The sequence below is a fragment of the Oreochromis aureus genome, linkage group 19 (genome assembly GCF_013358895.1).
Source record: "Oreochromis aureus strain Israel breed Guangdong linkage group 19, ZZ_aureus, whole genome shotgun sequence".
NCBI lineage: Eukaryota > Metazoa > Chordata > Actinopteri > Cichliformes > Cichlidae > Oreochromis > Oreochromis aureus.
Genome location: NC_052960.1, coordinates 13,321,410 through 13,346,232, shown reverse-complemented (window position 1 = coordinate 13,346,232; position 24,823 = coordinate 13,321,410). Strand labels below are relative to the sequence as shown.

Below are 24,823 nucleotides of genomic sequence, written 5' to 3'. Positions count from 1 at the left end.
TATTAACATAAACATAATGAATCTCCAAAAGAACTTCTCTTCAAGTTAAGCTGTTTATTATAAAGACAATGGGTTTGACAAGGAAAGTAGGAGGATAAAGAAAGACCTCGCATATGGTTCTGGAAATTTTCTCTCTGTTTTCCTTCATTAGCACTTAGCTAATAGCAGCAGTAGCTAGCTAGCCAGATTCTTCACTTCCATCCCTTTGCTCTTCATTTTATTGTGTGTCACACAATCTGATTTGCTAGTGGCATCTACAAATTAAAATCTGATTGAAGTGACATTTAATATCAACTGCAAATTTGGTTTGGATCCAGTATGCAAACATTGCTGGTTGCATAAAGAGACGTTAAGTAGATCCTCAGCTTATTAAGAAGAGTGACCTGTTCAGCCTTCTGGGAAAAGAGGTATTGTGATCAGTGAAACAATCAGCCCTTTCCTGTAACTGCGATCAGGAATATAAAAGGTTATAAAAGGCTGGTTTGAAGGCTGTCAGGCTCAGCACTGAAAAGACTGCTTACTGCTGTAACTGGAGTAGCTGTAGCATTTGCTGTGCTTCATTTCTCTTGCATCAGATATGGTAGAGTTGCTGCTGAGAATGTTCAGAACAGGTTCATTAAAAACAGTGTTTACTTACTCATTGATATAAGGTTGTTATTTTACTCTCTAATTTCACTAGGTGGAATTAAAATTGTAAGTTGCGGCTGAGTTTTCTAATCTCCCTCTGGCCTTGTGATAAGGATAAGAAGACTCATTGTATTTCAGAACTCTCCCATGTGTCTGTTATCCATAAAGCCGAAGGTCCCTCATTTTGCCTCGTGGTTTTGCAGCTGACACTCACTAATTTTTTTTTCTGTTAAAAAATAGCCTTAGGTTTATAGAGGTAATGAGGATGTGCATGTTCTCTCATTTTTTAGTAGGAAGCACCATGCAGAAATAGAAGGTACATGTAATAGCTGGAAAAAGCTTGCTTTAGTAGAAATGGCAGAAAAGTTTAGCGCAGGTTCTCATTATAGTTTTTCTGATTGCTCAGGCAATCTCTTTGAAAATATAAGCAATTTTTGCAAAACTCTATACACTAACCACTAAACTTTGCACATCAACAGTGAAATATTATCCAGCTCTTGGAAAATCAAACAATTCTTGGAAAAAAGTGCTCAAGCTCTTGGGGAAAAAACAAAACAAAAAAAGCATTGTGTTTGCATCAATATATCACACATAAACCACAACAAAACATGTGGCTTTTGCTTTTTCTGTGTGCTGCAGCACACAGCACACACACTTTAATAAAGTTTTGGGATACAAAAAGTAACACGCAGGTATCAAAATGTGTGACATGGACATGGAAAAGACATCGAAATATTTGTAGAAAAAATTATGTCAAAATGTTGTAAAACTTCTTAAAAAGGCACCTAAGAAAACCAAATTCTGAAACTATTATTATTACATTTTTAGTATTCATTTTACTTCAGATAACCTTTAATAAGATTAATGAACTGCTCAGGAAATTTAAAAGAACACTCTGAAAACACATCACATGTGAGAGAAATATCATGCAGATATCTATACTGATATGGAGCAGGTAATGTGTTAAGAACAAATGAATGTCACATCACTGGGCAGAAATGAAAATGATCAACCTACAGAGAGCTGAATGCTGACAACCAAAGTGAAAAAATTATGTGGCAGACTAGTCCATTTTGCAGCAACTCAAAGTGCCTGACAACATCGGTGTATGCTCCTAATGAGACGACAGATGGATCCTGAGAAGGGCATCACTGAGTTCCTGGAAAGTCCAACGTGTAACCTGATGGCGTTGGATTGACCAAAACATGACATCCCAGAGGTGTTCTATTGGATTTAGGCGAGGCAAGCCTGGGAGGCAGTCAGTGCTATCAATTCCTTCATACTCCAGGAACTGCCTGCATACTCTCGCTACATGAGGAGGGGACTTGTCGTCCAACAGGAGGAACCAAGGATCCACCGGACCAGGATAACTAGAAATGGGCCCAAAAATTTCATCTTGTTACCTAAAGGCAATCAGGGTGCCGTTCACTAGCCTGCAGAGGTCTGTGTCTCAATCCACAGACCATCAATAACCCACCACCCAACCAGTCATGCTGAGCAATGTTACAGGCAACATAACATTCTCCACAGTTTCACGTGACCGTGTCTGTCACATGTGCTCAGAGTGAACCTGCTCTTATCTGTGGAAAGCACAAGACGACAGTGATGGACATACCAATTCTGGTATTCTATAGCAATTGGACTCAAAGGTGCCTGGTTGTGTGAGCCCAGGGCCCAGTAGAAGGTGTTGGGTGCTCATTCTGTTTCTAATTCTGTTTCTAATTGTTTGATCAGAGGCATTCATACCAGTGGCCTGCAGAGGTCATTTTATAGAGCTCTGGTAGTGCTCAGCCTGTTCCTCCTTGCATCCTTGTCCCATCCTGCTGATGGGTTAAGGACCTTCTACAGCCTTGTCCAGCTCTCCTAGAGTAACTGCCTGTCTTCCACAATCTCCTCCATCCTCTTGAGACTGCGCTGGGAGACAGAACAAGCCTTCTGGCAATGACATGTATTGACGTGACATCCTGGAGGAGTAGGACTACCTGTGCAACCTCGGCAGGGTCCAGGTCATCTCATGCTACGAGTAGAGACATTGATCCAAATGCAAAACAAGTGAAAAAACAGTCATGTGCATGAGGAGGAAAACATTTCAGTGGCCTCCATCTCTAAAACCATTTATCTTTTGGGGGTTGTCTCATTGTTGGCCCTCTAGTGCACCTGTTGTTTATTTTTATGAACACCAAAGCAGCTGAAACTGATTAACAACCCCCTCTGTTACTTAACTGACCAGATCCACATGCCAGAAGTTCAACTGACTTGATGCTATACTCTGATTAAAACTTCAGGTAGTGAACTTTGTGTACCTACATTTAATATTGATAAAGCTTTCCGCCCATGCTCAGAGTGTTCTGGCTGGGGTGAAGCACACGATATAATAGGTACAGACCATGCAGAAATGCTGCTCACGCCATGCACTGTATTACAGTTTTTGTTAATTGGTTTGGCACTATTTTCATAACTAAAGTGTGCATTTTCAAATCTCTCAGTACAAAACTCACATTTGATCACATTTGTAACACCACTAGTCATTCTTTCAAATCTGATGTCATGATTTCATTTGCACATATTTACATTCCACGTAATCATTGTATCAGAACACATGATCACTGTGATATATTTTGAGAACATTTGCTTTAATCACCCAAACAAAACAGTAAGCTCTTTTTTTCAACTTAGTACTTTTACCAGTCATTTCATTCAGGAGCAAATAATACAAGGTAAGAGATTCAAATTGTCCTTGGTGATGAATGAGTGTAACTGAACTGTACACAGCAAATATTACACTTATGTTCAGACATAAAACAACACATACATACACACACACACACACAAAAAAGGGAGAAAAAAAAAACAAGTCATTTACATAAGCAAAATATATTTTTATGTTATTTTATTCTTATCACTTTTACACAATTAATCAAGCCGGTCATTAACATTGGGCCATAAATTTTCATCAACATCACAGTGGATGTCTTCGTTGTTCAGGCACCGTGGGAAAAATCTCCTGGCATGACGAATCCAGGCTTGACATTGCTCAGCAGTTATATCACCACAAGCTTCACACATGGCTTGAAGAAGGGAGACATGCTCATGGGGATGGCGATCATACACCTTCCACCTCCATGTAGAGAAGAATTCCTCAATTGGGTTGAGGAAAGGGGAATATGGTGGAAGATAGAGGGTCATGAAGCGAGGATGTGTTTGAAACCATTCCTGAACCAGCTGTGCATGGTGGAAGCTGACATTGTCCCACACAACAACATAGACGATGTCTTCTCCCTGACAGGCCTGCTCCAGTTCATTTAAAAAAAACAAAACTCAGGTGTTCAGTGTTGTATGACCCTAGAACTGGTCTACAGCCTACCACACCATCTTCAGATATAGCTGCACACATTGAGATGTTTCCCCCACGTTGTCCAGGGACTTGGATGGTAGCCCTTTGTCCAATAAGGTTACGTCCTCTGCGTCTAGTTTTTGCCAGATTGAAACCGGCCTCATCAACAAAAATATACTTGTGATGATTCACAGCAGCGTCCAGCTCCATCACCCTCTAAAATGATAATGTAGTTAGTTTTTTTAACAACTAATAGTTGTCAGTACTGTTACAGTAATTGCATGCCAGTTTAGTGTTGTACCTGAATATATTCTGAACGCAGTTGTTTCACCTGGACATTGTTCCTCTCAAAAGGAACCAAGTAAATTTGTTTCATGGAAACCTGGTGCTTCTTCAAAAGCCGGGCAATTGTTGGAAGGCTAATTGATGGCACATTGGCAAAGGTGTCATTGCTGTTCTCAATAGCCTGTTTGATTTCAGACAGCCGTATGTCATTCCTTGCCCTGACCATTTCCACCACAGCCAACTCCTGCTGGTCAGTCAAAACACGTGGGCGACCACCACCAGGTTGTCTCCTGTTAATTCTGAGGACAATCATATACTGTCAATACTGAAGTATTACCAATCACATTATGTAAACTGACAATTACATGTTGTTCATCTATACAATAGGGTACTATTTTTTAGAAGTGAAGTTGCTATAGCAGACATACCGGTTTTCTTGGCGAAAAGTTTGGATGATAGAGCTGACAGCTGACCTTTGTAAATTAGGCTGTACCAACCTGGCAGCCTCAGCCATGGTAAAGCCTCTGTTAACCACATGGTCAACAATGATGGCCCGGACTTCATTAGAGATGATGGTGCGTTGTCTTCTGCCTACATTTCTCTGAAGACCACCTCTCTGTCGAGGAGCACCACCACCTCTTCCTCTTTGTGTGTGCCCACCTCTCTGTCGAGGAGCACCACCACCTCTCTCTCTTTGTCTGTGCCCACCTCTCTGTCGAGGAGCACCACCACCTCTCCGATGAAGGTTTCCTCTCCCTACGAGTCTATCCTGCTCCATATTTGAACAGTGCAAAGTCTCAAACACAGTTCTACTTATATGGTAACTAATTGTGATCATCAGGGGGAAACAATTAGCAATTAGTATTTCTAGATTGAAAGCTCTTGCAGCAATGTGTAACTTACAAATGACCAGACAACAATCAGTCAAGTTGAAAATCCATGGACATAATGAATGATTCATTGATTAAACATTAAGATCAGTTGAATTGAATGACAGACAAATGTATTAAACTGAATGATAAGAAATGCAAATCAAAAATTTTATAGTGATAACATTATGAAAGGCAGTAACTGTGAACGAAACATTTATTTAGATGAAACACTTATTTTGTGTAGTGAAAGGGATATTTTGTCATTATGTGTATTGTACTAACACAATTGGAAATATGCTGAAATGTTTGAAAAAGGTACACTTTTGATGATCTGTTGTGATTTAAGTATGGAGAGTTTTGAAAATGTACCAATTGCTTGTGAAAACTGTGCCAAACCAATTAAAAAAAACTGTAGACTGGACTGTTTCAGCCAGTAAGAGCAGAGAGAAGAGATTACAAAAGAAGCACAGAACTTCCTCAAATCTCTTTACTTCAAGGATTCTGCTGCCTGAAGTTTCTCTAAAATCATGGGTTTTTTTTTTTTAAATCAAAACAATGTGTCACGTTAAAGTAGTTAATAGTGACAAGCCCACAAAGGGCCTTCTGTCTCCCTCCCCACCACCTCAGCTTTTTAGAGTGTCTGAAATTTGCTTCTTTTATTAGCATTGTTTCCAGCTACAGACAGATGTTTTCAGGATTAAAAAAAAACTTTTGAAAACCCAGAAAAAAGTTATTATACTGGTTCATGTAGCAGCCCACAAGTCAAATATTTTCAGCAGGACTATAGAAGATAAAAAAGCAAAAAGAAGTCTAATTAAATAAAAGCCTTTTGGCTCACTTGATCTATGACCTCATGAAACATTTACTGATATTGCTAATTTTAAGTCCAGTTAAATACAACAAGATATTCATTTAGTTAAATATTGATGCCACTTACTGTAACCCCCCCCCCCGCATGGCAGGCATCAACTTGGCTATTAAAGTTAAAGTTGTGCGGGTTAACTCAGTCATGGGGACCTAGAGATGAGTTAGCAACCATGTGGTAACAATCATTGGCTGAAAAATGTGGATTCCCTTGAAAAAGTGCAATGTAATATGTAAAAGCTGCACCTTTTGAAATGATCTGCAGAATAAGGACCGGCTTTTACTTTGAGAGCAGTAGTTCTGCAGTTTGGTTTGCATCACACTTTTTCAAGTTTCATTACAGCTTGGAGAGTAAAATAACAGACACGTCATTTATGCGAACTACAGCTAGTTGTGGCAGTCTGTTTGCAACCAAAGCAATCACAAGGCACAGCACCTGCTTTCCAATCAATTTCGCCCAGCATCAACCAGCAACCACTTGCAAAAACCCATAGTTGCCAGATGGTCGCTAACTGGTATCTAGGCTACTGTAAATGAGGCCTTAGACAGATATGAATAGGAAATCAAATGTTTCCTAATGTTGTATCTGCTGTTTTGCTGGTACCTTAACGTGTTAACATAAAATAAATAGAGGAAATAGCTCTTTAAAACCAACTTCTTAACACTGTGAGAGTGTTTTACATTTTATTATATAATTGCATTTGAATTTTTTTGCTTGTTATTTTACTGTGCTACGGGCTAAATAATAGCTCTAGGCTAAGGGTCAGGACTGTGGTGTCATTAGTAGAGTTAGTATATAGTGTTCATATGACATCACAAACATAAAGCAAAAATTGCATGGTGATACTTTATAAAAATGAAGTTTTTGTGTTATTTACAATGCGTTTTGGGATTCAAAACGGAGCACAAAGAGTGGCTACAGACAGCATAACATATATTTGAAGATGTCAGACAGGAAGACAGGAACACAGCACAAAGCAAACATATAGTGCACGAGAGACATACCTGAGGTGGAAATGAATCTGTGTGCACACATCCTACACTTTTGTAGGCATTACATATATGACTACTTGGCTCCATGTGAGAAAATAATTGTCCTCTAAATCTGAAACCTGCACTATAAGTGTGACAAATATGCAAAAAAGTAATCAGGAAGGAGGCAAAGACTTTTTCACACCACTGTATACACAGCCTCAAATTAGATGCATTCATGATATGATGACGTGGCCGCCTTAGTGTTGAGTGTCACCGTTTCAAAATCCGGTTTTAAGACCTTAATATTTTTAAATCATATTATGCTGACGGTAAACATATTCACAAATAATGTTCTGTGTAATCAAATTCCCACAAGCTAACACACACAAAACATTGCTAGGAGGTTTTCTAGCATAAGAGTGCTGGTTATAGTCTCTAGGCAAATAATGAAGCTGCCATTTATAGGCTGCTGTGTGCTCTGTACTAGATGGGCAAATGCAAAAAGGGGGAACAACAGAAGATTTTCATTCTGGTCCTCCCTAATATGGATAATCCAGTCATGAATGTTTCCTTTATAGTCTTGCAATAAAATTCAGCAGGAAAATAATGAGTGACTTCAAAGAATAGAGGGAATGGAGGCTGGTGTGGATTCCCAGTTTCATGTGCATTTACAGTATACAATATATTCACTCGCAATCCATCACACAGCTAACATCTTACAGTCAAAATCGCTTTTATGGAATAAGAAATATTTTTATATTTCACAACAAAGATGGCTTTTTAAAGTGCCATCTGCCATCCTGAGAGAACAACTAACCACAATGCAGTCAGGCCCAGACAGTCAAAGGAACAGCCACGTTATTATTGCTACTGGTTAATTGTTGCTCTCTGGTGACATCTGCTGGTAGAAACAATAAATAAAGCATAAAGAAAACTAAAATCACTGCCTTAGTTTAAAACTCAACCAATCGGCTTCAACATTAAAACCAAAGATGTTAAAGTGTGTATTGATCGTGTGTTAGATGTGTGAGAAGTCCGAAATTAATCAACCATAAAATGCTACCTCTAAAACAATTTTTCTGTTCAGTTAATAACTGTAATTTGGCATCTTAAAAGAAAAATAATAATAACAATAATAACAATGTGCTTTATTATTTTTTCAGCTTTTTTAAAGAATAATTTTATTGATCCCAAAGGGAAATTCATGCTGGTTTCATTATTATTATTATTATTATTTTTTATTATTAGAAACTGTATACATACATGTGATTGCACTACCTATGTTTAACACCTGCAGATACTAGCTATCCTTGCAGTTTCCTTCTTCTAATATTAAATGATATATCCAGTAAAGAACTGCTAAATAGGCCGTTTCCACCTTATTGGCTTGTGACCTCTTACAGCGAAAGTTGTTTCTTGGTGGTTGGCAGTTCTACCAAAGACATGGATCCCCTCCAAACGTCTGATGCTTTTATTTGAATCATTGCTTTGGGCTACAAGGTCAAATTCCTGGTCAGAGAATAAGAGAGAATAAGAATAAGAGGTTATAGAAAAATCTAAAACTTAAAATTGTGTTTAAGGGGCACGTTATGCCGCAGTTTTTTTTTCTCTTTTCTTTCTTCTTCCATGCCCCATTAATCATGTCATTACCCCACAAATCTGTCATACGACCCTTGGGGAAGACCAGATCTCAGAGCTGTATTTATCTAACTGCACCTGAACCAGTTCCAGCAGCAAAAGGCTACTCAGACACATCTGTGTCAGCAATGTCTAATGAGGGCATTTTACTAATTGGCAGATGTTTTGACATGTCAAGAACAAGCATGTTAACCTCCTAAGACCTGGCATCCACATATCTGGACATCACATTTTGGGTTGTCTAGACCACAGTACTAAATTTTCCTCTACAAGGGCCTGATATATACTTACGAGGACATTATACTGCCACTGTTATATCGAAATTTAAAACCAATGTCCTCATATGTGAATATCAGGCCCTTGTAGAGCAAAATCAGGTAAAAAGATAATTCTTTGTTTTCACATTCATGAGTTCCCAATCAGCCCAAATAGCAAAGAGAAATTAAAAATTAATGCCATGAAAGAATTCAGGTCTCAGGAGGTTGTGATCTACATGGAGATGTCACAAAAATGCTTTGAGTGCTTTCAGTTACCTGTGTACGTGGACATGTGTAATAAACATTAATCAGGGAATCTTTTTTACACAATCTGATGTTCATTCGATTGGTTCTCTTTGACTGCCTTGTACTTTAACAGAGCCTCCTGCTAAAGTCTGTTGATCTGTTCACCTTGACAAATTACACCTTCCCTTGGTTTTTGCCTGCCATCTGTTCACAGGTTTAATGCAAATCGAGTTAAGCGCCTCTGTAGTCAAAGCACATGGGGTTTACTTATGAAAACTAGTTACCTACAGCGGTTTGACAGCTCTCCCACATTTTTATCACAGTCGCTGTGTCAAACATTTCTGTAAAGTGTAAAAAGTGTAAAGTGTGTTGTGTTAGTCCCTGAAGGGAAATTACTCCTCTGCATTTAACCCATTCACCCAGTGAAGCAGTGGGCAGCCACCAATGCAGCGCCCGGGGAGCAGTGTGTAGGGACGGTACCTTGCTCAGGGGTACCTCAGGGTAGCCGTTCAGTGGAGTCGAACCCCCGACCTTCCGATCATGGGGCAGACACTCTACCTACTGAGCTATCCCTACCCTATGTATCGCACTTCATTAAATGTAGACACGTTTTTTTCCTAAGTCATCGTTATAAAGTAAATGCTCATAGCACAATGAGATTATTTTTCTCAAGACTTTAATCATGAACTCCCTGGAGAAAGTTCAGGCTCGATTGCACTACCAAAACAGGGAGGAGCTGAAAAAGTGGACAGTGGATGATTAACTGGAACTTTGCACAAGATGGCAAATGACCAAGCAGCAACGAGACTCAGTCAAATCATAATACGGGCCAAATGATAATGCAAACATGTTAGGTAGGGGCTATTTTAAGCCTACTGCTTCTGCAGCTTCAGTTCCAAATGGGAAATTGTGATGATACTGCTAAAGAAACATAAATAGGTACATAGACTGCAATTAATATTTTGACCCCAGTGGTTTATGTCACAGATGTACAGTGGAAAAATTTGATTTACATCTTACTGATCTAGAGGAGATGGAATGTGAAATATTATGTTGGCTATAAACTGTGAGGGACACTGTAAGGTAAAATCAGTTTTCTACTCAGTCCCAGGATAGCTCAAATGTCTTGCTATGAAGGGTGCTTTGATTCAAAACAAAAATACTAAAAAGAAGTTGCTTGTGAATGCCTCTTGGAATAAACATTTGCTGTCAAATATCAACTCGGCTTTCTTTTGTAACTTCTAACTTCTAACTACACCAGCTCTTCTGGTTCAAAAAGGAGCACAACCTTTTTCTAATGAAATGACAGACATGGATTGTTAAACCTGATGTACATACACTAGTAAGAAAAGCTAATGACTTGTGTTCGGTTCAATTTTACACACATTATGACCTTTACATAAGTTATGACTTTCATTTCCAGGCAGATCAGCAGCAGCGGCAGGTTTTCACTTGTTATAAATGCACTGTTTTGTTGTCCAAAGCATAATGAAAACAGGCAAATAACCATTCCTAGAATTAGATCGGAATGTGCTTTCAGTTATTCTTATATATTTTATTGTCATTGGAACAAGCTCCCCACTGACCTGAGGTCAGTTAGAACTGGGTCTGGATTAAAAAACAAACCTTCTTATTTTTATAAGTTTACATTTAATTATTGTGTGTATTTGTCTGCATGAGTGGCTTATTTCTTTGTAAAGTTTGTTTTGTTTTTATAGCATTAAGGCATAAAACACTTACATAGGTTTTTATGTTTTTAATGTTTAAGAGTAATCAAATGTGCTACATAAATAAAACTGACATTGTTTAGTGATGCAAGAGTGAGTGGAAGTGTCATGTATTGTGGAATTGCAGGATGCAGAAACATGAAAGAGTTTAGTAAAAGCACAAGTTGAGTAAAAAGTTCAATTAGCTTCTTTGACAGCCAGGGGGCACACATGGGGAAGATACTGCTATTTATTTACATGAAGGCAGGAGCAGTGGACACAGCAGAGAGGAATTCAGGTGATAATCAGACGGTGAGATGGCAGCGGAGGTCAAACTAAAGTAAAGTAAAACTAAATGCAAAACACAGGCAAATAAGAAACCAAAACAGAAAGCCAAAAAAAAAAAATGACTATGCAACACAGAGAGCAAATTAAACTCTGAAACTAAGGACTATACTATAACAAGAGCTAACAACTCCAAGTGTACCTACTCTGTTCAACAACAGCACCAGGGTAAACTGAGCAGGAACTATACCATCAAAGCAAAAAGCAAGGACTCTGTGTAACCCTCTGATAAACTAATCTTTACAGCTTTTATGGGAATTAGGAAGATAACTAACAGCCAGGTTCTGATAATCAAATGATCATCACATTGATCCTCAGCAGGTGTGGCTACAACAATAAAGGCAGCAGTGTTTGCCAGTTTGCTGGTCTGGAACATTCAGGTGTGTTAACAGAAAGCCATAATCTTCCTAGTAGTTAATGTTATGGCAAACTCACCTCAAGGTCAGACTCTGCAATTCTGAGAGAAACTGCAACAAAAAAAAGAAAGAAAGAAAGAAAGAGCAAAAAAGCAAGCACTATATCTCCGACACAACTCATACCAACTGTCAACAAGCATGGTGAAGGAGGGGTGAGGGTTTGATCATTTGGACTTGTTTTGGATGAGTTGATCATAAACACTTCTGGGTAACAATGTATTCTAGAGTCTATCTGTGGGAGACCATCTGTTAACAATTAAAACTTGGCCAAAATCAAGGTGTTGCAATTGTCCAGACATCAACCTAATTGAAATGCTTTAATGAGACCTTTAGCGAGATGTGCATAAACAAATGCCTGCAAACAGCAATGAAATTAAGCATTGTTCAAACAAAGAGTGGGCCGTGTGGAGATAAAATCTGCCAACATTAAATATCAATTCAGTAATAAACATCAATCTACACTCTAACTAATATAAACAGGTTTTAATATTTTTAATATTAGTAATTACTACTAATAACAAAAAAATGGTAGAAAATTATCCAACTCTTCTGTTTTTGACTTCAATTTACAGTCGGGTGCATCTTGTTTATTTAATTTATTTATTTATTTATTATTGTTTTGTTCTTCAGCACACTAGCAAAAAATATGAAGCTTAAGAATATATACTTGGAAAAATTGCTATCCAGATCCAAGTGTGTAAGTCTTGTAGATGTTTACTCAAAAGACCCAGAATTGTTGTTTCTTTTGTGGTTTTCATGCTGGTGAAGTCTTTGGTTCAAATATAGCACAGAGCAAGCGTAGGTTTTAGGCATGTGTTTCTCCTCAGAAATAGCAGAGCGATCTGTTCTGAAGCTGAACTCCCTTAGAAATTGATCGGGATTTTGTTCGGGGTCTCTGAGGTTTAGGCAGCCAAACGAATTTTACATCTCAGGTGGAGCTCCATATTTGTCCAGCTGCTCTCATGATAACAAGTCAGGTCATGCTGCGTGCAGCTGTTTACCAAAGTCAGAGGAAAGAATTAGATTAGCAGCTGGCCACTGTGCTTTCACAAACATTCAATATGTTACTTAACAGATATAATGTTCATTTAAATTTTAAAAACTAAGCAAAATATAAACTAAATGTCCATCTGTGATGTTGGAGAGCTCTGTCTGCTGAGCTAAGTGGTCCCTGTGTTCTCTGCAGTTTTGCTCTCTCTGTTTTCTTTTTACCCAAGTCTTGTATTTGCATCACTCTTGCATCACTGGCTATTTTAATTCCTGTCTTTTTGTCAACTTTGCTTGCCATACTCAGATGTGTTTTCTGGTTATTACCTTGTGCATTTATACTCCAGTCCTCTCATTTGGTCTCTTGTGGATGCACAGTTTTTCCCTCAATAGTCTGATAGCATCCAAACCTAATGGCTTCATATCTGAGTGAGCACTACTTTTCATTAAAGTTGTGAAGGCAACCTAATAACATTTATTTTTGTAAATGCGTATATCTTTTTCTGAGCTAATTATTAAGCCTTGCAGCAACATTCGTGTTTGAGCAGAGGCAGTGATTAGTGCAAATCATGGATTAATTATAAGGTCCGGACAAAGTCTGGGTACTCGAAAATTAATTCTATATTAGTGTAGCAGTCGCTTTATAAATACATGCAACACCGATCAGTGAACATTCATTTGTGATGCTGTAATCTTTTGCACTGATGGAGTCATATTTGGCATCATGTTGGAAATGATGTGAAGATTTCTGATCAAAGAGGATTGTAGTAAACTTACTTTAAGATTATAAAATGTAGTTTACAGTGAATACTTAAAACCAGGCTGCACACAGTCCAAATTACTTTGAATTATGTTCACACAATAAAATACAGTCATTAAATGCCGTCAAGTGACATTTTCAAAAGTACAATAGTTGTCTAAATATTTAGCTTGAAGTTTGAACTCAACTCATTTCCACCACAAATCACCAGTCAGCCATACCGGATGTGATCAGTCCTATACGTCAATAACTAAGCTGTCTTTAAAAATTTCTTATCTTAATTTGCTGCCACATTTTGTTCCAGTTTTTTTTCCAGTTGAAGACTTAGAAATAAAAAATGTAGTTAAAGATGAAATATGAAATTTGGTGGATTTCCAGCTTTATTAACTGTTATGGGAAATTCAATCTGGATAAATGATGACTGAGTGTGTGACTCTTAATAAAATGACTCCTTTTTTATTTGAAAGAATTTCACTGAAATGCATTCATATATCAAATACTACAAAAGTAAAACAAGGCTTGGCATTGTATTCGCTGTTTGCCATGGTGAGTTCGTGATCCATGTATTTAACATAATACGAGTTGTTGAACTACTTCTGATCTGTTCTGTAACCAAACATTCAGAGCTTCCTAATAGCTTTAAAGGTGGGCATTGTTATAATTGCAGGCTCTGTTTGCTGATAACCTGTACCTGGTAATTAAACATCTTCCCTGCATGTCTAATCATGTTTCCTTTTTTTGTTCCTTTTTCTGGATGGCCATATTGACCAACTGTTAAAACAATTATTGTTTAGTCTTCCTCTACTCACTTTTTATTTAGCCTCAACATGTTTATTAAAGCTCATTTTGCCTTACCTGGAGAAGATGGGGAAGTCAATAAAAGATTAAATAGAGTGTGCAATTAGAACTATAATAGCTATTTAGCAAAAAGAGGAAAAGGCACACCCATAAAATTCACAGTATTTAAAAACAAACTTTTTTTTTTTTTTGCTTTGGACCTTTGCTGCAGATATGATTGATTGAGGCAATTTTGGTTGTGAATTTACTCCTGGGCTCCTGGGCTAGTTCCAGGAGGTGCTGCAGTAAGAAGGCTCGTATTTGCAAAGCTATATGATGATGTATGGACAATCTTCATTCAGTTGTCATAGTTATTTTGGAGGGTGCAGGCACAGCAACAAATCATAGACATTAACTGTTGCTGTATTTATGTTTTTCAGAGTGGTAGGAGGCTCGTTCTCTCTTTTTTTTGATATTCTATTTGTGTGTATGGCATTTTTTTCATTCGTTAGTAGCTGTATGTTTGACCACGGACGGTCATTTCTAACACAAAACTGCAATTTCATAATTTCTTTTATTTGTCAATGTACAATTACAGGTAAATGCACATATTGCTCACTGAGCAGTTGACCTGGAGATAAGAAATCTTTCATTTACCTTTATGGACCTTTTGTACATTTTTGCACAGTAGTGCAATGGTTAGCAATTGCTTCACTTGCAAGCTGCTGGGAGGCTTGGCCATGTTTGATGTGGGAGTTTGCATGCTTTCCCTTGTTGTTCTACATTTTTCTGCTGCAGTCTAAAGATATGCATGTTAGGTCATTAGTCTGCACACCTAAAGAATCAACCAACCTATCTTGGGTGTGTCCCCATGCACAGCTCAGATAAAAGGTTCATAATAGACACATATTAGACGCATGGAGCAGACCAAATACACTTTAATGTCCACATTGGATTGAATGATTGCTGCTTTGTTACTAAGCTCTTTGCCTACTTTTCCATTTGTCCTACTGCTTCCTTTAATCTGCCTCCAACTGCCGAGTGTCATTACTGATATGTTTAAACGGTGCCATGTTAAATTTCCTTTATTGTTCAGAGCAGTCTGTCCTGCTCTTACTCCCAGCATTCTAGATTTAGCTGCCAGGCCACAACTCAAGCATGATTTTTGCTTCTTCTGCCCAGAAAATACATTTAATTTGTAAATGTATAGTGTTAGCTAAAAACTGCTAAACATGAATATTGAATAAACAATGAGAGGAGACTGCTTTTCACTAAAATGTCATCCTTTATTTAACACCGAAACATTACTCATTTGCATTAGTTATTTTTGAGTTAACATAGCTACAAATGTCAGTGAGATTTTAAGCAGCTGTCTGCAAACTTTAACAAAGACAATATCTTTTTATCTTGTCTTTCTTTCACTTTTCTTTTCTTGGCTTGTCTCTGTTCTCTTGTTCACTATAGGAACTGATGGGTCCCTCTAACCTAGAGGTTTTTATAACCTCAGTTCGTTTTAGTTGTGTCTTGAGATTATCCAGGGTATGAAGGTCCTACATTTAGATTGGCTCTAGAATAAAAAGTCGGCACTCTCAGAAGAACCACGTTGTTGATCTATTGATAACTGAGATGAAACACCAATTGAAGTAACAGATAACACATGTGAGAGTGCAATAGAAAGCCAAAAACAAACTGCCTCTGCTTTTGCTTACAAGAAGTTGAGAAAATCCAGCCTTCCAGTCATCTCGGCCCAATCTCAGAGCCAACAGTGTCCCTCTGCCTTGATCTTTCTTTGTATTAACAAAGAGAAACTTGAGTTATGATTATGATTACATTCTAGTTCCTCATTGTTTAGGCTCCTAGTTTAGTATTTGCAGTGTTTCCTAATTTAGTTATTCGTGTTTCTAGTTCTTAGTCTCTTGTCTTAGTTCCCTCTTGTGTCTTCTTCATCTTAGTCTTGTCTCTGTATGTGCTTCTTAGCATCTCCTATATGTTGTATGTCATGTCTCTATGTTTTACTTTTTTTCCATGTCCATCTATGTTAATGCTTCCTGTTTTATTTTGGTAAGCTTGTGTTTCTGGTGCGCTGTTGTGACTTTTGCTTCCTATGTTGTGACTCTGTTCAGTCCTGTTTTATTCTGCCCTGCTGTCTCCACTTCCCCTAATCGCCCTGCATGTATATATTGTCTTAGGTTACCTACGTCCATATGCTATGTTTCTTTTCTTGTTCTCCATTCTTAGTGATCCTTAGTCCTATTGTGTTTCCTCATTTTTAAGTTCTAGTCTAGCATTCAGTTCTCCTTTTTAAGCTTTATCTGTTTATTTATTTAATAAACAGCGCACTTTTTGTTAAATGTATTTCGCCTCCAAACATCTGCATTTGGGTCCAGCTTACAACCGATAATCTGCATACCCCACAAATTTTGACATATACTCATTTGTTCTTCTTTTCTTTTTCATTTTTTGGAGCTAAGGGGATGTTGATGAGAAGCAGGTCAGAATTCAGGAATCTACAAACAAGAAAATGATTTATTATGAGCAGTAGCATTCTCCTCGGGGATGTGCATTGTTGTGTTTGTTGTTTGCATATATCTCCTTTTAAATGTGACCTTGTAGCTACAACCCTGATATCAATCACTGGTTTTTGCTTTGATAATTGTTCTCCTTCCAGATGCAAATGCCGATGCATCTTGTTATTCATTCGAGAGAGCGGCATATTTTAAATTCTTGAAAGCAGCTGTAATAATAAAAATGTGTCAGAGATCACTGTTTCACTCTGCAGCCCACAGCTTTAATGTTTTTCAGTTTTCACCTCGTAAAAGCAGAAGTGGGAAGGAAGCACACTTGTTCAATAACTTGTTAATACCACAGCTATGTACACTGCTACTGATTTTAAGCAAGCTTGAAAAAGTTGCCTTAAATGGAGCTCAGTTCAGTACAAGCAACAATTTCTAATATTCAGTCTCAATTATCACTTTGTGTGGTTAATCACGACACTCATGGGCGAGCTGGACTTGACTTATGAATTACACTACACTACAGTACTACCCAGTACTGCTAGTACAGCAGTACTAGTGATGTGTACCTTATAAAGATACACTGCACTTTATAAGGTACACATACTTGTACTGAGCTGGATTTCCTCTTTGCCTTCAGAACTGTGTTAATTCTTCATGTCATAGATTCAAATGCTGGAACCATTCCTCAGAGATTTTGGTCCATACAGACATGACAGCATCACACAGCATCACATATCCATGAAGCAAATCTCCCATTCAATTACACGCAGCAGGGAAGGGAATGGGAGATTTTGCTCTATTGGATTGAGATCTAGTGACTGTGGAGGCCATTTGAGTACAATAAACCCACTGTCATGTTAAAGAAAACACTTTGAAATGATTGGAGATTTGTTACATGGGCCATTATTCAGCTGGAAGTAACCATCATAACATGGATAAACTGGTGATAAAGGAATGGACATGGACAGGAATAATACTCAGGCAGACTGATACAACATAGGATGGATCCATGCCGTAATGTTGATTACATCCCATTCTGATCGCATCGTCTGAGCGTCACAACATAAGCAGACACTCATCAAACCAGACCAGGCATGATTATACCAATCTTCTCTTGTCCAGTTTTGCTGAGCCCATATGACAGGAGCTGCACTCAGTGTGATTATACTGCTGTACTGAAGCCCATCTGTTTCAAGGTTTCAAGTGTTGTGTAGTGAATTCAGAGATTTTCTTTTGCATATCTTAGTTGTAGAAAGTAATTATTTGAGTAGCTGTTGCCTTCCTATCAGCTCAAAGCAGTCTGGCTATTCTCCTCCTACCTCTACCATCAACGGGACATTTTCACCTATCCACCTTCCACTCACTGGATAAATTCTTTTCTTCAGAAAGTTCTCTATAAACCCTAGCTGTGTGGGAAAATCCCAGTAGATCAGAATTTTATGAAGTGCTCAGAGATCCCGGTCACAACCATGTCACATTCAAAGGCACTTAATTCACCTTTTTTCCTCATTCTGAAACTTGATTTAAGTGTCAGCGAATTTCTAAATGCATCAAATTGCTGCCAAGTAAGTAAAGTTCATTTTTATAGTACTTTTGACTGACATAAAAGTCACAAATCTCTGAGAATTACAATATCATCTTATAGGCTTACATGTGATTCCTAGAGTTTTAAAAGTAGAATGGCAGAAGGCCTGATAGCAGGGCATCTCTGAACCATACCTTAGTTATGTTGCAACAGGCTTATTTTTCACTCTTATACTCACTACAGAGGAGTTTATTGCAGGGACCACCCACTTTGTGTCTCCAGGATTCTTTTCATCTGTAGTCACTTGAAGTCACTTGAATTTTCCTTTTATGGTCTCTTGTCACCACTCTGTTGTGAAACACTAACTCATTGTAGCATATTATTATCCAGTAAAACACTTAGTTCTCAGACTTTGGGCTTACTTTTGGTTCCTAGAGTTTTTAGCAGTAGAATGGGAGGCTTACTCATTAGTAATGAGTAAACTCTGGCTCACTTTTCCATAGTTTGCCTTTTGTCTGTCTGCTCTTTCTTCTCTTGCCCCTCACCCCCAGCTGGTCACAGCGGATGGCTGCCCCTCACTGAGCCTGGGTCTGCCTGAGCATTTCCTCTTCATTGTTGCCAAGTTCTTGCTCATAGAGGGGCGTGTGAATGTTGGGATTTCTTTCTACTATTGTAGGGCCTTTACAATATAAAACTCCACAAGACAGCTATTATTGTGAATTGGTCCTATATCCTTCTGAAACCCAGCCTGTTAATTTATATCCTCTTTAACTGAGATTTGTTTTTGGTCTAGTTCTTTTGACTTTTTGAGCTACCCAAATATGTGCTCAATACAGGATATCCTGTCCTTTCCAATGATATCTTGTGTGTTTGGTTGGCTTCTTTCAGCTCCAAAGAGGCAGGACATCACAAAAACATTTAAACTGAAAGATATTTGTTTCCTCAGTTCTTAAGAGGATATGATTTGAATTGACTGTATGTTACACAGATCTGTCATCTACTGTACAATGAAGCGATGTGTTTTTGTTTTTTCATACAATACTGCTGAGTATGCTGTAAAACATACAGCATGCATCAGATTTTGTAGGGCAGATGTACCTGTGTAATAATTAACCTCAGCTTGACTGTTACTAAATGCATCCTTAGATTTGTCTAACAGTGGAGCTTCCAGTGTTAAAGGCCTTTCTTTATCATTCACAGATTCAAAGGTTAAAGTCTAACTTTTTGTATTATCTGCTTCATTTAAGGGCTGGAGGAGACACCCATTTAGTTTGCTAACCAAGCAGTTTTCAGGGTCAAATCTTTCCAGGGGCACCTGGCAGACACTTATGACAGCTGTCCATGAACTCATTGTAACTTAAATGAGTAAATGTAACTAATCATTTGAGAACACAAGTCCGTTAACTTCAAGACATGAGCTCTGAACTATGAAAAATAAAGACAGCCAGTCTTGCAGTGTATGAACTCACTCAAGAATACAAAGGTAGAAAATTATCTCTGCCTCTGTCAGCAGGTAAGTGTAGCCCAGCACCACTTTGATTACTAAAATAAGCAGCATTTCACTCTCTGTCTCTCTCAGCTCGCCTGTCTCCATGTCTCTGTGAAGAATGCACAGCAGGCTGCAAAGGCTCATTTCAACTTTTTCCTTATACTGATTATTCATTTTCCTATCAATAAGGAATGATGACAAATGCATACTTAGAATAAATAGAAATTGAAGCTCCAAAGGATAATTTCATATAAGTATTCCCGTAACTGCTCGTCTTTTAATGAGATTTGCAGCAGTAAGGGGTCTTTGCAGTGATGACAGGAGGCGTTCACGTTTCTCTTTTTCTGTAACTATGATTCCAAATTCTGCCACAAGTCGGCAGTCTATTTCATCTGTGCCTTGGTTATTGTTAGGAGAGACGGCCACTCTCAGGCACGAGGCACATGCTCGTCTGCTCATCCCACTGAGCTAAATGAGCTCCTGTAGAAAGCTTTCTTTAATCTCAATATACTTTACATCACTAATCCATAAGTCACACTCAGTTTTAGGATTACAGGAAAGATTTAGACTTCCCCTTCTGAGTGTGGTATTGTCTGTGTCATGGTTTGGCTGTGTGTCAGGCAGGATAGAATCCAAATGCAGGACACACAGAATGAAAGAGTGAACTAAAGGAGGCAGCTTTATTGCCGCTGTACAAAAACTCAAATCCCGAATACAAAATCAAAAACTAGACACTAGAAACAAGGAACAGAAACTAAGATAAGGCACAGCAATGCTCACAGGGGATACACAGCAACAGGGGAGTTGTACGGCACAACAACAAACAGGGGAAGACTCAGGACTAAAATACACAGGCAGGATAACGAGAGGATGGGGAACAGGTGGAAACACAGCTGGGACTAATCAGACATATGAGACAGGAGAAAGCAAAACTCAAACCACTGAACACAGGACACGAGACTATCAAAGTAAGACAGGAAACACAAGAGACATTCACAAAGACACAGACCTGACACTGAAACATGACTGACTGGGGAGGCACAGGGAACAAGGAACACAAGCAGAGCACAGAAACAGAAACCAAGAGACTAAAAATGATAAATAATAATGAAATCAAAGACTATTAATAATTCAAAACACAAAAACACTGGGTCACCGACCCAGGAGCATGACAGTCTGGGTACCAAGGCAAATTAGTGCCAGACCTCACCACAGTTAAGCTATTATCACTGAGAGTGGCTGAGATTATGTCAAGAACATGAGATCCTTTGAACCTTTTTGTGGGGTCTCACTGGAGAAAGAAATTTGAAGTCCCATCAAATTTAAACTTAACTCTTAATAGTTTGAAAAAGGATAGATTTTGAGCTGGATAATTTATGAATGGGTGGGCTTTTAATTTGGTATGATCTTTGGTTAAAAAAAGAAGAAGACATTTTTACTGGTGTTTCTTGTTTACAAAAGTGGAAACCTGAAACTACACAGGAAAAACACATCTGGGTAACATAACATGCACATTTTGCAGTTTATTTGAAATTAATTAACATACCTCATCATTGACAAGGAAAAGTGATTAGACAAAGATTCCCTCTGGAGAATATTTGAGAAGACACCACCCCACTAGGCAGTACCAAGTGTTTCCTTATGACAACTTACATAGAGCAGCGAATGAGGCATTTGGATATGCATGTTTCTGGCCTATTTAGAAGGCTCCATCAAGTCCCTCCGCCGTCTTTTCTGCTGTGCAGGTTATTTAAATAAAACAGTTCCATGGACAGTTTTACAACACATAACTCTGGCCTTCCGTATGTTACGATGGATGTTAGTCAAACAAAGAGTGCATTTAACCATGCATGACTCCCAATGAAAAACAAAAAGGAACAATGAATACTTTGAATACAGTGTAAAAAAAGTGTGTAAAACTTTTATTTTATGTTTTATGTTTTTTTATTAAATCCAACAAGTGAGTACAGTTGGCTAGCTTGGTTAGCATTCATACATTGTACAGATGGAAAGAGGAGACATACATTTCTGCTAATCCATGCATTCATTCAAGTAAGACATGGATAAGATAATCTAGAAACGTAAACACAAATCCAGTTTGGTTCCAGTTTTGACTCTCCTACTTGTTCCTGGATCTTCTCTCCAGGCAAAGTTCTGTGGGCACTACACTGTCCAGGAGAAATTAAGTGACACTCATTATGTTCTTGTTATGCCCTCTGACAGTGGTGAGCCTCTCACTGCTTGTGCTGCTAGACCTCAGTGCAACACTGACCATATCATTTTCCTATACTGAGCAGAGCATGTTGTAGATAACTTATTGCTTCCAGTTTGTTCATTTTCATCTTGTTTGTGAACTTCTTCATAAACTCTTCTTCGTACTTAAATTTTGGAGTTCCACAGGGTTTGGTGCTTAAACCAGTTACATTTGCATTATACATCGTCCCTTTAGTCAATATTATTAGAAGGCATAACATACATTTTCATTGTTATTCAGATGATACCCAGTTTTATTCATCCATGAAGCCAAATAAAGCCAGACAGGTTCAACCACTAATTTCCTGCTATTCAGTTCTTGTATTTCTTTGTGTTTCCGCCTTCCATTAATCGCCTGCCTGTGTATTTGTCCGAGTCTCCCTTTGGAGTCTAACGCTCTGACAGGGGACATTCTCTTGTGGCTTCGCTTTCTAGTATTTCTAGTATTTCTAGTACTGTTTCCCAATATAGGTTTAGGTTAGAGTTTTTCCGTTTCCTTTTATATTCTTTGTATTTACTCGTTGGACAAATAAACGTCTCGCATTAGTTATTATTCATCTCTGTCCCTCTCTGGTATCTTTTGTTGTCCTGTCTCCTTCCCCTCATCCCCAACTAATAATGACAGAATCCTGCCCTCTCAGAACGTTGTTCTGGCAGAGATTTTTCTGTTAAAAGGGAATTTTTCCTTTCCATTGCCACCAAGTAGGGGGTTATCTAATTGCTGGGGTTTTCTCTATATTGATGTAAGGTTTACCTTACAGTATAAAGCACACTGAAGTGACTGTTGCTTTGAACTGGCACTGTATGAATTGCTGGGGAGAGTAAGACTGCTGACTGCAGAGCACAGATGGACCAACACACAGACTCATTTGCAAAGCCTCAACCCCCTCAATTTGCATCTGATTTTCACCATTCAAACTTGTTCTGCTCCTTCTGCAGATGCGTGCTATATCTTTTGGTGCTCATAACTTTTATACTTTTTGAAACATTAAGCTCTTTATGCCATTTTTTGGCCCATTTTGATGAATAGGACCACATTATAAGTGTGTTTGCTGATTTAGCTTGGCAGGGTGAGCTGTGCTTTAGCTCAGTGAGCTGAGCAGCCATTTTGAGACTCGGGGGTCAGGGTTCGAATCTCGTCTATGTCAAAATTTCTTTTCAGCAAGCAGCTCAACTTTTTCACCTCTTTTCAGCATAATTTTCAGTTTCTTCACCTCTGTTTTTTGCAAAGTTCAGCTTTTTCACCTCTTTTCAGCACAAATTTGAGCTTCTTCACCTCTTTTTAGCAGCTATTTCTACTTCTTCAGCTGTTTTCAGCAGATTCCACTACACAGCATTAACACTGCATTTTCACAGGAAATGTAACTTTTTCTAGTTCTTTTTTTAAGTGACTTCATCACAGTGTTCCTGGGGAAATACTATTGGCTTACAAAAGGCAAGGCAAGGCAATTTTATTTGTATAGCACACTTTCAGCACAAGGCAATTCAAGGTGCTTTACGTGATTAAAATAAAACACATAAAATAGAACATAAATCACTTTAAAAGTAAAAATACAAGAAAGCATTTACCATAAAACAATAATCAAGACAATAATTTATATGAAAAATTAAAAACAAACAAGTAGAGAGCCATAATAGGATCAGTTACTCATAAGCAATTCTAAATAAGTAAGTTTTAATTTTAGACATAAAAGAGTTCAGCGTCTCTGCAGCTTTGCATTCTCCCGATAGTGTGTTCCAGATGTGAGGAGCATAGAAACTAAAAGCTGCTTCTCCGTGTTTAGTTCTGGTTCTAGGGACAGTCAGTAAACTAGAGCTGGAGGACCTAACTAATCTGGATGGTTTGTACCATGATAGCAGATCTCTAATGTACTCTGGTGCTAACCCATTCAAGGATTTATAAACTAATAAACGCACTTTAAAGTCTATTCTCTGAGCTACAGGGAGCCAGTGTAATGACTTTAGAACTGGAGCAATGTGCTCTATTTTCTTGGTTCTAGTGAGAACACGAGCAGCTGCGTTCTGGATCAGCTGCAGTTGTCTAATTGATTTTTTAGGTAAACCTGTGAAGATACTGTTACAGTAATCAAGGCGGCTAGAGATAAATGCATGGATGAGTTTTTCTAGGTCTCCTTGTGTCATCAGTCCTTTAATCCTAGAAATGTTCCTCAGGTGATAGAAGGCTGACTTTGTTATTACTTTTATGTGGCCCTGGAGGTTCAGCTCTGAGTCCATTATTACACCTAAATTTCTGGCCTGGTCGGTAGTTTCTAGTTGGACCAGTTTGAGCTGATTACTGATATTCAATCGATCTTTTTTGGGTCCAAAGATAAGTACTTCAGTTTTGTTATTGTTCAGTTGAAGGAAATTATGAGACATCCAGTTGTTAATTTGCTCAATGCATTTATTAAGATTTTGGATAAGTTCAACATCACCTGGTGACATTGATATATAAAGTTGAGTATCGTCTGCATAATTGTGGTAGTTAATATTATTGGTGGTTATAATCTGGCTTAACGGCAGCATGTAAATGCTAAATAAGAGGGGCCCTAGGATGGAGCCCTGGGGGACCCCGCATGTGATTTCTATATTTTGTGATGAAAATTGGCTAATTGACACATAGAACTTCCTGTTCTTAAGGTAGGACTTGAACCAGTCGAATGCTGTACCAGAGAGTCCGGCCCAGCTCTCTAGACGTTCCAGTAATATATCATGATCAGCAGTGTCAAACGCCGTACTAAGATCCAGTAATACCAATACTGTGGATTTACCACAGTCAGTATTTATATGGATGTCGTTAAACACTTTGACAAGGGCTGTCTCGGTGCTGTGGTGCCTATGAAAACCAGACTGATAAATATCAAAGCGGTTGTTCATTGTGAGAAAGCTGTTTAACTGCTGGAAAACAGCTTTTTCAATAATTTTACCGATAAATGGAAAATTAGAGATTG

The 24,823-nt window shown here is 38.3% G+C and overlaps 1 protein-coding gene across 2 annotated transcripts; it reads right to left on the bottom strand.

Annotated features, from left to right (window-relative positions):
• Positions 1–1,352: 1,352 nt before the first annotated feature.
• Positions 1,353–11,675, bottom strand: LOC120434671. Of its 2 annotated transcripts, none has more exons than XR_005609268.1 (3): positions 11,585–11,675; positions 4,263–5,015; positions 1,353–4,177 (listed from the first exon to the last, which is right to left on the bottom strand). XR_005609268.1 is itself a non-coding variant. In XM_039602914.1 (3 exons), the coding sequence occupies exons 1-3, from the start codon at positions 5,205–5,207 to the stop codon at positions 3,926–3,928; spliced, it is 1,068 nt and encodes a 355-aa protein (XP_039458848.1). In that variant the 5' UTR covers positions 5,208–8,121; the 3' UTR covers positions 1,353–3,925. The 2 variants fall into 2 exon arrangements, 1 of the variants encoding a protein (XP_039458848.1); XM_039602914.1 differs by lacking the exon at positions 11,585–11,675 and having other exon boundaries at positions 4,263–4,545; positions 4,675–8,121.
• Between the last annotated feature and the right edge of the window lie 13,148 nt (positions 11,676–24,823).

What these genes read in the sequence shown, in the direction of transcription:
- LOC120434671 (XM_039602914.1), bottom strand. Translation starts at nt 5,207, where the DNA reads ATGAATCATTCATTATGTCCATGGATTTTCAACTTGACTGATTGTTGT. An exon ending in ACTTTTCGCCAAGAAAACCG is followed by an intron (nt 4,546 to 4,674) that starts GTATGTCTGCTA and finishes GATTGTCCTCAG; the next exon opens with AATTAACAGGAGACAACCTG. An exon ending in TGCGTTCAGAATATATTCAG is followed by an intron (nt 4,178 to 4,262) that starts GTACAACACTAA and finishes TTATCATTTTAG; the next exon opens with AGGGTGATGGAGCTGGACGC.